The 15,376-nt window shown below is 38.1% G+C and overlaps 1 protein-coding gene across 1 annotated transcript; it reads right to left on the reverse strand.

The window, feature by feature from the left end:
- Positions 1-217: 217 nt before the first annotated feature.
- Positions 218-14,769, reverse strand: LOC118816637 (stonin-1). Its single transcript, XM_036583127.1, has 4 exons — positions 14,526-14,769; positions 6,249-8,188; positions 1,967-2,169; positions 218-594 (listed from the first exon to the last, which is right to left on the reverse strand). The coding sequence occupies exons 2-4, from the start codon at positions 8,101-8,103 to the stop codon at positions 529-531; spliced, it is 2,124 nt and encodes a 707-aa protein (XP_036439020.1). The 5' UTR covers positions 8,104-8,188; positions 14,526-14,769; the 3' UTR covers positions 218-528.
- Between the last annotated feature and the right edge of the window lie 607 nt (positions 14,770-15,376).

Below are 15,376 nucleotides of genomic sequence, written 5' to 3' on the forward strand. Positions count from 1 at the left end.
ACTTTTTATTGTTTTAAGTCCAACAACAGCCCCGAAAGTCTCCAGACTACCCCAAAAGTCCAGATTACAAAAGACTCCATGGCCTATATCGGGAATTAACTGGAAACTCCAACAGGCTCCACAAACCCAGTTTTTCTTTTACAGCAATTATCAGTTTATTGCTCACGATGCATAAACAAAATGCAATTTAATAAACCAAATTAAATAATATTACACGTTCATGTAAGTATTTATCTGTAATGCACACTTTATGCAGCAAACACTTTATTACATGTGTATCATGTTTTATCCATAAACAGTTGAGATATAGGCTAAAGTGCAACAATACTGTCGACTACTGGATAGGATTTTGACAGGCATTGCTTTGAAACATTGCAGTACATTGTATGCATTGTGTTACCTTTGTGGTTATCAAACACTTACATGATTTCATGCTTTTATATGGAAGAGTCATGCGTGTAAATGTTAACATGAAACAAAAGACCAACGTATGAACATTTAATGCGTTTAAGGTGTTATGAAGTTGGATCACTGTGTTGCACAGCTTGATGGTTTCTGTGATTCTGCTTCAATCAGCTTCTTTTCAATTTCCACCTAAGAAAGCCAGAGAGAGAGAGAGAGAGAGAGAAATCATTAATAAATGCATTAGCGTCTACATGAACAAGTTTAACAGTTACAGTCAGCTCCATAGTTATTGGCACCCTTGGTAAAGATGGGTTGAAAAAAAATTATAAAAATGTGGTTAATTAACCCAACCTCACACTCGGAGAGATATACAGAAAAGTTAATTTAGTCTAAGAAAACAAAAACCAATATCAAAATATACACTGACCGACCCTTTATTAAAACCACCCACTTGTTTCTACACTCATTGTCCATTTAATCAGCTCCACTTACTATATATATGCACTTTGTAGTTCTACAATTACAGACTGTAGTTCATCTGTTTCTCTGCATACTTTGTTAGCCCCCTTTTACCCTGTTCTTCAGTGGTCAGCCCAATTGTACAACTACGAAGTGCTCGTATATGGTAAATGGAGCTGATAAAATGGACAGTGAGTGTAGAAACAAGGTAGTTTTAATGTTATGGCTGATTTTTGTATAGTTTTTTTTAACAAAACCACAAAAAGTCACAATTATTGGCACCCCTGCATTTAGTACTTTGTGCGGTCTCCCTTTGCCAACATTAAGCAAGTAGTCTTCTCATATAATGCTTGATGTGATCAGAGAATACAGAGCATAGAATTTGAGACCGCTTGAGAAATCTCCTGGTACATCATGGAGTATATGATACATAGATGTTAACAATAGCCTTTGGAGGAAAAACAGTGCCAAAACATACAAGATGGTCCAGCATACTTAACGGAAGGGATGAGGTTCTTTTCTGTGTAACCATCCTTTTTATTCCAGACCCACCTTAAGTGTTTGGTGCCAAAAAGCTCCATTTTTGTCTCATCTAACAATAGAACCTCCAGGCGGTTATATGGAAGAAAAGGCCTTTTAGAATAGAGGAGACATCTAATCATAGTTTTGGAGACTTGTTGACCCAAAATCAGTTTCTGCAAATCTCCATCCTTCTGCCTCTCTAACCATCCTTGTTACTGCACATGGGTGAAAAACACAATTGTGTTCTCTTCCAGGCAGGTTTATCACAGGTCTGGTTAATTTAAACCTTTTGATTATTTTCTTAACAGTGAACATTGTTTATTGCCTGATCTTGCTCATGCTAATGAATTACTAAGGAAATTTGGCTCATGTCACCTCATACTTATACCCCTTTGAAACAGGGAGTCATGGATGACCACTTAAAAGTTACTGAACACTCAAGTGGACTTTAAAGGTGAAATATAAATAGGGGTATTCTTCACTTACATTTTGTTGATAAAATTTATATGAATGGTAATAATTATGACACAGGAGTTTCTGTTTTTTGGACTGATGGTCCGGCCATTGACTCTAACCTTACCTGGCAATGATAGTATGCTCTGCTGCTGACATGTTTTTGAGGCTGAATGTCACTTTCTGTTCCCAAAGACTTCACGCGTGTCTGCGAAGCAACTGTGTCTGCAACCTCACATTCCATGGTGATGAATGGGAACCAGTCAGTGGGAATCTCCTGGTCTGATGCAAGCTCCAATTTACAGGAGAAGGAGTGCGGATGGTCCACTGCTGTGAGTAAAAAAGGACCAAATAAGAATGTTTTTAAAAAACACAGTTTGAAAATATTTTCCATTGGATAACTCGCATCTGTCCAAAAACAGACAAGCCACACTAGCTGCACTCTCTTTTCCAAACAAAATCTAACAGCAAAGATATTTAAAAATTGAAATAATACACTTAGCTTGTTTTGTGTTCGCAATAATTCACTTTAAATATTTTGATTATTTCTAATAATACTTTGTTTATTTTGCTAAAACATAAAGATGACAAGGTGGACAAGTGGACTTGGGCATGGCAGGGTGGATAAAATCATGATTTAGTACCCTAGGACACCAGAGGTTTTATTTTTTTAAGAAGTAAACCTTTGATGAATGACAAAGAATGAAAAAGACAAAGAAAAAATTCATAAGATTTGATTCAATTAAAATAATCTGATTTGAAAACAAAATGTAAAATGTGTAAACAAGTTTTACTGAGATTTCTCAAAATTCTGGGATAGCTTTTGCAGGAACTAGCTTTACATTGTATAATAAACTGTTATGAATACACACCAGCTCCCAGAATTAATAATGTAAATACAATAACATACCATAATTTAAGAAAATAGTATGTTATTCTAAATATGTGCTGTAAAATTACACTAGTTGTTCACAATGTCCACGTTGTGAGGGGGAGAGGCATGACAGCGTGGATATTTCTATGTAGATGTAGCATCTCATTAACAAATGGTTGATTTGTCAAGTAAAGTTATGAATTGTTCAGGGTGACCTAAAACTGACTTTTTGTTAAGTAACTGCATTTGTTCAGTTACCATGACAGCTTTACCACGTCCAGCTACAAACGAATATGATGAAAATTCACATAATTGGACAAACGCAATTTCAGTCAGGACAGTGCGTGAAATGAAAATAAAAAGAGAAAAACAGTTATTTGTAAATCTACATTGACCTGTTTTATCTCATGAACATAATTGTTTTTTGAACAGTTGAAACGGAGGCAGTTTAAGATTAGGTATGTTGCTAAATGTTAAGAAAAAGAATTTAAAAGAGGTGATCCAATCATGCTTGAGTGTAAAAGAAGTATCCAGACAAGGCCTAGTCCATTATAACCAAGGATGTGTCGAGGCTTGCCACTGTCAAAAAATTCTGAAAGTAAAAAGCAAGTCCAAAAACCACAACTGAATGCAAGTGACCTTCAATCCCTCTGCACTGCAGAAAAAACAGCATGCTTCTGTTATGGATATCACAGTTTAGGAATACTCTGACAGACCACTGTCAGTAAACTCTGTTCATCACTGCATTCACAAATGCAAGTTAAGACTGTACTACGCACAGCGGAAGTCATAGGTCAACAATATCCAGAAACGCTGCCTGATTTCTCTGGGCTCGAGCTCATCAGAAATAAGACTGATGCATGGTGGAAACATGTACTGTGGTCTGACCCACCTGGTGTCCAGACCCGCCTCCCATTGATAACATGAGGTGCATAATGAAGTGCAAAATACGACCATGAAGGCCTATACAGTTGCGCAGCTGATCATGTCATTGAAGAACTGCTTTCAAAACTGGATCATCAGTGTTGTTAAAAGGACAGGTGATGCCACACAACATTTTGGAATGTGTTGCAGACAGCATTTTTTGGAATGAGCATATATTTACAAAAATAGATTTTGTTACTGTACATGAAGCAGTTCTGATTAACTCCACTAAAAGGAAATCACTATGGTGGCTTCAGTGTCACTAATGTCAAAGATCAGGTGTCTTAACATGTGGTAACCCCATTATGACAGGGTGGACAGCAATGCCAGGGACACACACAAAACATTCAATATTATGATGAAAATTGCTTCATTAATGTTCAAAGGATCTCTTTTATGGTGTGAGAAAATATGAAGTCTTCACATTTTTTGTTGTTCCATCACTTATTACACTTACTGAAGGTAATCAAGCAGCCTCTAGGGCATAGTCCCCGCATCCAATCAAAAAATGGGTACAAAATGTGTAAAATGCTTCTTAAAGTAAATGTTATGATGCAGATATATTCATAAATGTTTACCCAATCAGAAATCATTGTTTTGCGATTATTTTTATGAAACTGGAAAGATTATTATTGGAACAGTAAAGGCACCTTACACTGATAATGACACTGACACCCAGTCTGCCTAAAAACGTCTTCAGAGGTACATTTTGCTGTGCTTACTGCCTTTGCTATGTTTAGCCTATATCCCATCCCTTTTTAGAATGAATTAATTTGATTAAATCAAAACTCACCTATTAACTATCTGTAAGCCTTACTTTTAGGTAATAAAAAGCTTCCTGTTTTTAAATATGTAACAGCAAGCATACTCAAAATCCTGCTGCTGTGGGTTAATGTGTGGGGTTTATCTCTTTTAATGATGCACAAAGAGTAGATTCTGTGCATTTCACAAAATTAATATTAAAATTCAAATTTAATTCAAATTCAACATTTATGTTTAATACTTTCTAGAAAATATATGTCTTTTATTTCAGTGCTACAACACTTGCAACTCTCCAAACGTTTACTCACAACCCTGGCTAACAGGCAGAAATATGTTCTCATATGATGTAACTCAGTGGTCTGCTTCAGCTGGCAGTCCAACATAGGCCGACTCATTGTAACAAACTGCTAGTTTAGTGGCTAAACTGCTCCAAAGATACTGCAGGCACCCATCTGAGATACAGACTTTCACTGCAGTCGGTCTGCTCTGACCGATTGCACGGGTGCCAGCAGTATCTGCAGACGGGTGCAGCAGACATGCTCTTTAGCTCATAATGACAACGTGATGTCACTGGTGTGGAGATTTTATGGATTATTAATACTCAAATCTGTTCCAGTTTCTAAGTGGAAGTGTGAGAGTGAAATATAAGTAATGATATAAGGATTTCTGCTATAAGGTATGGTTTCAAAAGGCCTACCAACAGCGACAGACTGCACTATCTAATATAACAAATTTGATGTCCCCTCCCCTCCTTTAAAGAGGCAAAACAACATGAAATGGTTGGTCAGTCTGTAGTTTATACATCAGTTATGCAAACTAGCTGGCATAATAGCTAATCTAGCTGAAGTTAAGTAATTTTAAAGGAATGTGATCTGTAACTTACTGAAACAATTTCAGCCAAATTAGCTGTTGCACTAGCTGGAATACCTGCCATCCAGACTACATGTTAGCCAAGAGTTTCAAGTTGTTTTGCCTCTCTCTTTAAACACTGCATTTATTGTGCATTGCACTTCTTTCTGCCCTTTAAAATGAAGGTTTCTCTATAATAAAAGGCTTGTTATTTGAAGTCTTATCAAACTTGACACCCCTTGAATTGCATTAAGGGCTATATATGACCATGGCACAACTAACAGACAATGTCGTACATGTAAGGTTGGAAATTAAAGGTTTTATTCGTTTACTCCTTTAAGGTTAGCAGTCCTATTTCAATGGTTTTTTTTTGTTTTTTGTCTCAGACTGAAATGTTGTGAGTCCGTAGACTCAATTTAATCTGTCAGTCAATTCAAATTCAGAGTTGCTGATTAAGTCCCTATCTCTGTTTTTTTTACTAACACTTAAACAGCTTATTAGCCTTCACTTTCTCCTGGTACAGAATCATAATTTTTTTTATTTTATTTTTTTTTATTAAAGTTCTTAATTGCTTAATTATTTATACACCATCTGCTAAAAACACTGTCTCAAATTTGTTCTAGTTAAAAGACCACAAGACAACCAGAATCAAAAATAGTTTACCACTAGCAAATGTTTGCTGAGCTCACCAAAATATATTTTGTTCCCAGCAGCTGCCCAGTGGTTTGTCCACTGTGTCCAGTGTTACTTTACAGAGCAACTGTCTAAAATGATTGCGATTTTGGCGTAACATTTTATACTTGTTGAATATCAGCTTTTACCTAATGCTGGCCTTCTCATGCCAGTCGATAACAACAGAAGAAAAGTATGAATTGCAACAGATAGTTGTTGGATCGCAGTTAGTGGAACAATCCATCTGCATTTGATTTGTATGATTTAATCTACATACTGAAAGCTAGCATCCCTCATGAAGTTCAGAGAAAACTGAATGTTCCCTTACCCATGTTCTTAGCAGGAAGCTTCTCAATCCTCCAAACAATGGCGCCATACACATTCTCATACTTGACTGTACCAACAGTCACCTGCATGACAGGATGAGAGTCTGTGACATTTACTGAGCCTAAGCAGGCATTCCTGTTCATGCGGGCCTTTAGAGATTTCTGCCATGGTAGCGATACGCTACGAGGCATTTTGAGCCAGTCACCTGGCAATGGGACCTGGATAAGCACATTTTCACAGACTGGTTGTGTCTCTGAAGCTGTACCAGGGAAAGGGAAGGATGACTGCATATTGAGGAAAGCCTGGAGCTCAACATAGGCACCCTGCACGGTCACCATAGCCCTCAGTGAGAATGGCAGGTGGCCACAACTGAGGGATACAGTACTGTAGCGCATTAATTCCACCTTACAGGCATCGGGAGGTGAGAATTTAATCAGCCTAGTGTTTTCAAATTCTGTCTCTCGCACACACTTATGGAAATGGTAGTCAGCAATCTCCATCCACACCTCATCATCCTCCTCGGAGCCATATCCAGAGTCTCTTCTCAGCAGTGCAAGGTCATTCAATGCAAGAAAACATTCCCCTGCACCATTCAAGAATGCCAAACAGTGAATCCGTGTGATGGCTGAACGTTCCAGTGTGGCTCCATTCTTATCTAGTTGCATCCAGATGTGGTCCGCAATCTGCAGGGACAGCTCCTGCTCTTCGTAATGTTTTTGTTGCTTAAGGGGACCTGGTAGTCTCATCAGCTCCTCCTCAAGGGACACAAGCAAGTCCTCCATGTCTCCATATTCTGTCGTGCCAAACTTCAGCAGCTGCTCGACCTCTGCTTCATGAGTCACTTCAGGCTTGGGGTGATAGCGTTTTCGTTCCACATACGACACATGTTCAATCTTCAGCGTTGCAATCTTGCGTTGCTCACCATAGCTCTCCAGTTTGGGGCCTGAGAGAGAACAGTTGGAATGAAGCTGGAACTCTTTGAACGGCTTCTCCAAACCCTTCTCATAATACATTTGGAGCACAGCTCCTGGGAGCAATTGCAAATAGATGGGACCCCACTGACGGGATGACATACGGTTCTTTTTCTCAGGAATCCTCAACATTAAGTTCCAACCATGCCTCCTGTGGCTGAGAAACAGTCTCTGTGGAACAAAGGAAGAGAGACCTCTTCCTATTTCTGTATCCTTCAATATCCTTACATCGGAATCTGTCCTCTCTCCATTTCCTTCCTCTTGGTCCTCTTTTGCCCTTAGCCGCTCTAACTTATGACATATGTAGGAGTAAGAGTTTTGAAGATGATCCTGGGGTGGCTCATAACCATCCTTGCTTCGGATAAAGAAGCGAGGCAATGTTGAGCTGGGCTCGGAGTCTGAAGAGGAGCTTCCAGAGTCTCTCTTGCACTCATTGCCTTTCCAGAAAGGGTTAAAGTGCCCCGGATCATCTTGGAAGGCCGGGAAGGAACTGGAGGCCTCAGTCCAATTGGTTGTGCTTCTTTCAGGAGAAGAGATGCTCGTTGATGTGCTGGAGAAACTGCTAAAGAAGTCAGGTTGTCCTTGAGAGCTGCAGTAAAAGGGTGATGGACCAGTTGGAGTCTCCCTAATAGGAGTACACATTGGAGTGTTGCTGGGCACACGTGAGCTCCCATTGAGGCTAAAGTGCATTTGGGGAGATTCCAGAGGGCTGGATAAGCTTCTTGATGGACTCCCCAATGGAGGCAACACCAGTTTCAAGCCATTTGGGCGAGGAATTGACCCTGAGCTTGATGACGAAGACTGAAGGTTTTTCTGAGGTGAGGACAGGGGTGTACCTTCTTCTTCAAATGTCACCCAGTTAGTTGGATGGTTCGTGGAGCACATTGTAATGGACAACTTGTGTGATCTTGATCAGCCTTTTCAGAATTCTCTTCTTGTCCGCCTCAACTGATACCACCTTAGGAGTCATCTATAAAAAAAAATAAGAGCAGAAACACACATAAAAATGTTTAACATTGTAGAAGTTGTCAAAGATCAAGTCAAGTCAATTCTCTGAAATGTATTCATTTGAATACATTGTTGCCTCTTGCAGTGCAGTTCCTTCTAGAGAAATGTGGCTTTCATCATGTGCTTATAAATTAAAAAATTAAAATTTTCCTAGCGACTAAGCAGTACTACAGCAGAGATTTTCCAACGTAATACCAAATGCTAAAATAAAACAAGGCCCCCAGAACTAAATCCATGGTAGCAGCTGACACTGCATTTATGCATTTCACCTAAAAGAGGATGTGAAGGATTGATAGGTTACATTGTCTAAAGGTATTACCATATCACAGATGGGTCTGGATGAGACCTTCCGCCAAGTGAGCAGCTGGATATAGTCATGCAGCCAGTCTCCATTAGCCAATTTCTCACATGACTGCAGTGTTAATTATTCAGCGGCACGGCACAAGCTTTTGCCTTCTTTACTGGCTGCAGTTTTCTCTATATATATCCAAGTGGAAACATCTGGGTTACAAATCTCCACTTTGACTAAGGCATTGTAATAGCTGGAAAAGGGCAGGAGGAAATTTGTCACACTGTGGCTGAATTTGTATTTTATTGTATGTTTTTACTTCCTCATATGACTTGGAAATTTAAAAATAACATTCTGAATCATCATGTCATTGTGCAGTAATACTATGGGTCCAGCATGCTCAGAAATCTATATGCTTTACCTCTTTGATGAGTTAACCTTTAGTCCAAGAAAGTCTGCTAATATGAAATATTCTAAAGGCAACACATTTTTTCATGAAACATCATTCAGTCTCAGTATTAGATAGAAGTAGAGCCTGGCCACACTGATTCCAAAACCTGTACAAGGGCATTGACCTTCCTTTAAAACTGCACTATGTAAGATTTTTTTGTTAAAATTGAAGAAGCATTACTGAGTCAGAAGAAAAATAAACAAGCTAAAATATGGTAAAGTCTGAAAAAATCATTCAGAAGTCCTTTAAAAATCATTTAATGCATAATCAACATTATACTGATGAAGATATAATGACCATTGTAGATAATTCCCTTACATCTCCAAAAGACACGTCCTTCTCGTTCAATACTCTTTCGGCGTGCTTGCAATTATCAGATTCATTCCCTCAGAGAAAGTGTCCAAAGTGCAACTGGCATTACAAATGTTTTTCCAAAACATACATAGTAAAGCTTTAGGTTAGGGAATATCATGGATGCTGCTGACAAAACAAGGATGTCCAGAAGTGACCTTTACTGATTGGCATGTTCTCATAGGACTAAGAACGATGTTATTACTACAGACAGCATGCTGGATTCAATAAGTCAAAAACGCATTAGCTTGAAGAGAAATAACATTAAAAAGGTGCTGAATCCTTCAATTTTTGTTAGAGAAACTAAGCAAGCTATAAACACACAGCAGACACAGGCAGCATCAGCAGGCCACGGTGGCACAGATCCAGTTTCAGTAGCACTCAATAAGTGGGCAGAGAAATGAGAGGTTACAGAATTTTTGTAGGCTATGAGAGACATTCTTTGCATTCCTCTGGGACACTCACCCTGGACACAGGAAATACCAGCCCAAAATCCTCCTGCAAATTCATACATTAAACATTCACTAATTGCCAATCTAAAGGGTTCATACATTGCACACAATATTTAGGTTATTTGTCAATTCTGTATACTGCTCCATTTGTTTCCTTTCTGTTCCACTTATTAGTTCAGATGTACAGTTTATAGACCTTTTTAGACAACTGCAGGGAGCATGTACAACATCCACACACTGACACTTCGTTCAGAGGCATCACTGACAGAAATTAAGTATCTGTATTCAGTCCAAGTTACAATTTGAAAAGGCAGTATTTAGAATATGGTTACATTTTACACACAATGTTGTTAGAATATTTTTTAAATGTTCAAAAGTAACATCAGCAATACTTGCTTAAAATAGTCACAGCGTATAGCAAACAGCTAACAGCTGTTAGATAGAGAAACAAAACAAATGGCTTCCTTACAAACACTGAGGTTCCTGCTAAAGCCTGAGTAGACTGATAAATCAATGTGATGAGCCTGTCATTTATTTCAGCATTACAGAGATATTTTGAGGGATGATCCAACTAAATGTCCTCAATTGTGGACATGTTCACGTGTGATAAGCTTAGCATCAGTGCTGTCCACCTTATAGTCAAATTTGCAAGATTTTGTTACTGGAATATGGCAAATTGTTTATAGAAAATATTTATTCATTTATTTTCTGGTGTGGTGCGTTTACCAAAAGTAGCACAATATGAATCTGACAAACTGTATGGGTAAAACCCCTTAGTAAGCCCACTTTAATACAGTCTTATGCAAAAGTTTGGGCCCCCCTGGTTAAATTACGTGTTTTGTTGCTTTTCTAAGTGAAAATAAGTCAACACTTCCTCTATAGGGAACACGTCTGCACGTTTTAAAAAGCAATTACTGATTATTTGCTGAATTCAACATATTGAAAAAAATAAAACATAAAATGCGACCTGTGCAAAAGTTATGGCACATTTTATATTCTATTTGTTCCTGTTAAACTGAACAAATAAATAGAAATTGTGCTCTACAATTTGCAAAGAATGTCATAATTTAATACCTTGTAATTCCCTGTAGCGGATGTGATAACTCATTTTCACTTAGAAAATCAACAAGCTGTTTTTTTTACCGATACATCTTATAATGAGATGTAGGATTATTTATCTTTTTGAACAATATCAAACACATTTTATAAGCTTTATTTAAAACATTGACAAAAAAGGAAAAGTCTGGACTGCATCCTTTTCAAGACGATACAAAAGGTACCCAACACTTAAAACACTTTCTAAACAGAAGAATGTCAATAGTATTGACAATAATATTTAGTAATATCAATAATATCGATAAAATCAATAATAATATTTAAACTGCCAACGTGTAATGTAGAGGCACAGTGTGAATTAAGAAAATTTTCAAAAGCATGGGTGTATTTTGTGTATTCTTTTGATGTACTGTGATGGAATAATGTTACTGAATACATTTAGGACATTGCATTCAGTATTCAGCCATCACTACTTTTTCAAAGTATTCTGCCCAGCGCCTGGCTCGGCACGTTTGCTTAGTTAGCTGTAATTACATTAGCTTTTTTGCCCAGTCACACTGAAAAAATGTATGAAACTCACATGACACTGGTCAGTGTCCTGTGATCAGGAACTCTTATGCACTAAATGCACGATGAGTAACACAAGGGTATGGAATGCACACTAAATCACACAAGGTTATGTAAGCAAGACAGCTCCATATCGCTTTTCCTTGAACTGTCCATCACATCCTTGCGAACAGTGCCTTTTCTTTAGGATTCTAAAACAATTACACTCCTTAAGAAGCAACACAAGCCCAGGCAAGACTTGCACAGCATAAATAAATAAAGAAATAACGAGATTAGAATAAGTATGCAATAAACAGTACAAAATGTTTTGGAAAACTGAATCATTATAAATCTCCTGAAAAAGCCTTTCCATCAGCAACATAGCCCTGATTCTCATTCTCACAGCCCAAAGGGAACAATAAGTTTCACTTTCTAATTCCATCCCTCATTATTCTGCAACAAACACTGGAGAGACTTGATCACATGGTTAGCCATGTAGCTGCAAGTAGATGTTTTGTTAAAGTCCACTTGAAATCAAAATTGACCTTTTTTAACCTTCACATTCCTGGTCATATTAAGCAGAGACCCTCCGTAATGCTGTTTCACTTCTAAATACGTCACAATATGGAAGGAAACTGCATTGTAACTTCCAGTTTGTGTTGACTTTTACTAGGCAAGCATAGACTATCCTTCCCTTGTCCTATACTTACAACCAAATAGAATCATGTTTTATGTTTTAATGCGAAATATGTTACTCACTGTCCTGACATAACTTTCATTCTCAAAACTTCAGAATTTAGACCGTTATTAGTTAGACTGTCATTAGTTGTTGATTAACTGTTAACTGACAAGCCTAAAATCATTGACGTGATCCATCCAAATATCAGTTATAAAATGGACAGTTTCGGTTCTGAAATCTGTTTGGCTGAGCTATTTCCGAAGCCACTGTTTTTAGTATAGAACGTTGTAGTTGGGCTATTGTTCTCTTGAAAACTGGTCCAGAACGCTACAATACAGCTAACTCTGTGCTTCCTTTTTAGTAGGCCTATTTAGCAGAATCAGTTGGCTATTGCACCCTCATTTGTACCAATCAAAAACCTTCCTCAACTTGAATGATACACCCACCTATTCAAATAGGATCTGTTGATCATTGGAAATTAAATCAAATTAAATTAGATTAGTACAGACCACTTTAGTCAACTGGCAAAACTAAAGAATGCTGAACTTTTAGTTTGGTTATATCTCACATTTTCATGATCTATTACCACCATAACTTACATTTCTTGTAGTCAACTGTAATAGGTATGTTATGTTAAACAGTAGCATGAAATAAATAGTGACAGTGCCTGAGCTGGGAAATGGGTTCTGGCTTAAAGTTAATTAAAGTGAATTAAAGTGTTACAATGCTGGAGCACCTGACTAGGACCAAGTGAGTAACATGCAACACAGAAACAAAGTGTGAGAAAGTGTGTATTTTTAAAGTAAGCCAAAACTGCAAACAATAACCCTCTCTCTCCTTCAGGCTACGATTCATGAGCAAAGTCAAGGACTTCAAAATAGACCTTCAAAGTTAACACAGGGTGGATCTGAGTATGGATAATTGCATGGTACAAAATTAAACATCATCGTGACTTCATCTGCTGTAGTCATGCATGAAAACTGTAACTGTAATCTGTGCATTCTGATAAAGCCTGCATAATCACCAGAGGTTCACACGCTTCCTCTGGGATGAGCTCCAACATAGATCACCATGAGTTTGTTAGACTGGGGCGGGAGGCAAAAATCAATCCTTGTACTAAACAAGGGCATAGAGATGCCTGTCATCACATGCATTAAAGCAGGACTGCCCAGCGTTGGCCCGTGAGGACGTTTGATTTGACCCAATTAGAGAAAAAACATAAATTGTATTATATTTTATTACATTTATGTTGTCCTTTCTAAACTGTATGTAAGTATTTTAGCAGGAAAATATAGTGGTATAAAAAACTACATTTTTAAAAACTTAATTTTAAACCTACCTTCCTTATTTGCATTTTGTTTGTAAAAAGTTTGGGGACCCCTGCATTAAAGGAATGGTTAATCGAAAAATTTGTTATGCAGTTTTCCCCCCTTACACTAAACACAGCCAATCAGCAAAAACATGTGTGGTGTACCAAGCTTCCTTCTCTAGTTTTGCCAGGAAGCAACAAATGGTAAAATAATAGGGGTTTATGTAATCCAAAAATATTTTGGATGATGTAGGTTTCCATTAATTTTGAGTTACGTTAGCCTCAAAGCTCCAGTGCAAAACCAAAGAAGTCACTTTTAGACACCAAACATGTCTTGGCTGATCGATTTCATTCATGGTCAGGGGGATCTCTGTCCACTTGGTTTATTTGTTTAACCATTCCTTTGACATTAATGTTTTACACCATCTAAACTTGAACACGAGATTATAAAAAAGAAATTTAAAATTAAAAAAAACTTTGACAAGGCTATTAGTGTTGCTAGCCTAGAATCAATCCGATTTGCTATAAAATATAGATGGCACTGCATTGTATTGTCAGTTTAGGCACCTTTACAGGTCTCCCAGTCTAAGTTGATGCTCCAAGGGGGATTCAGAACATCTGGCAACCCAGGCTAAGCTATGGTATGAAGCCATTCTGCATCAGTTATCACAGACCACTAAACCAAACCAATCGGTTAGAGTTTATTTTAGTTAAATCTCACTGATTGCGTGATTGCGTGAGCTTTTCCCTTGAAACAACTTCACTCAGTTGTCCGAGTCCCCCAAAAATACATCTAGCCTAAATCCTTCACTGTGACGATGCGCTAAAAGCGCTAATCTGACATCGCCGTTCTGAGGTAGCGTTAACGTTATGTTAAATAGCTGTAGTGCTAACTTACTCCTACGCAAAACTCGAGCAAGAGGCTGACTCTAGATTTGTCTCTAAAGACAACTTTAACGTCTTTGTCCAGACCAAAACGGCACTATTCGTCCACATTAATGTTAGCATAATGCAGGACCACTTCTGTGGAAAAGTAGGCGCTGTGAAAATTCTGTCCCACGGAGTTTGAGAAGTTTCAAACCGGCTACTGAACTCAAGTGTTGTCCCAGTCCGCTGCTAGCTTCGTAAACAGACCCCAAACAGCAGTGCAGCCAAACAATACTCACACAGATTCTCAGCTCCGATACGAGTCGAACATCAGGTCATGATTTGGGATGATCCGCTAGAGGTCCGACACTGACCGGATTGTTTCAAAATGGCAGAGATAAGTGGAGCAGCTGGTTTCCCTTCCCTCCCTCTCTCTCTCTCTCTCTCCTCCTCCACAACAACAAGGCCTGCAGAAAAACAAGAGACTGCGACCCAATGGTTCAACAAGGGTCCCTAAGTAGTCTACGAGGCTCTGTGCTGTTTCTGGATGGAAAATGTGACAAAATGGCCCAAAATTCCTGAAAGAAGTGCAAAGCTGTGAGTCTTGACACTGCAAACAATGATGATCTCATGCATGCTGTTCAGACTGCTGCTGCCTGGCTAATTACACTGACCAAAACATTGACTAAAGCTCTGGGCACAAAAATACATATTATTCGTGGTGTAAATGACCCATATTATGGAAAACTGAACTGTGCTGAATCTGAACTTTTTTAATAAAAGAATTTAGGACAGTGTTTAAGAAGGAGTTCCACTGATTTTTCAAAATCACTGCATAATAAAATACACTTACAAAAGATGGCTTTTTAAGTGTTGTTTAGTAAAGGCAATTGTCCTGTTTGGAACTCTACATAAAACCATTTTATGCTTAAATGGTTCTGAGCATAATTAAATGGTTCTTCAGATGTGTTGTATGTGGTTCTATATAGACATATTTTGAAAATGGCTACATATAACACCAAAAGGGTTTCTGGTGTTATTACGATGTCAAGCTTGTAACAACAACTTTTTGGTGCTATACAGAACCATTTTTAAAAAAGCTTTTTTAATCTGAAGAACTATTCCACCATGCAAAGAACCATTTAAGCAT

This window comes from Colossoma macropomum, unplaced genomic scaffold, assembly GCF_904425465.1.
Source record: "Colossoma macropomum unplaced genomic scaffold, Colossoma_macropomum, whole genome shotgun sequence".
Lineage (NCBI taxonomy): Eukaryota > Metazoa > Chordata > Actinopteri > Characiformes > Serrasalmidae > Colossoma > Colossoma macropomum.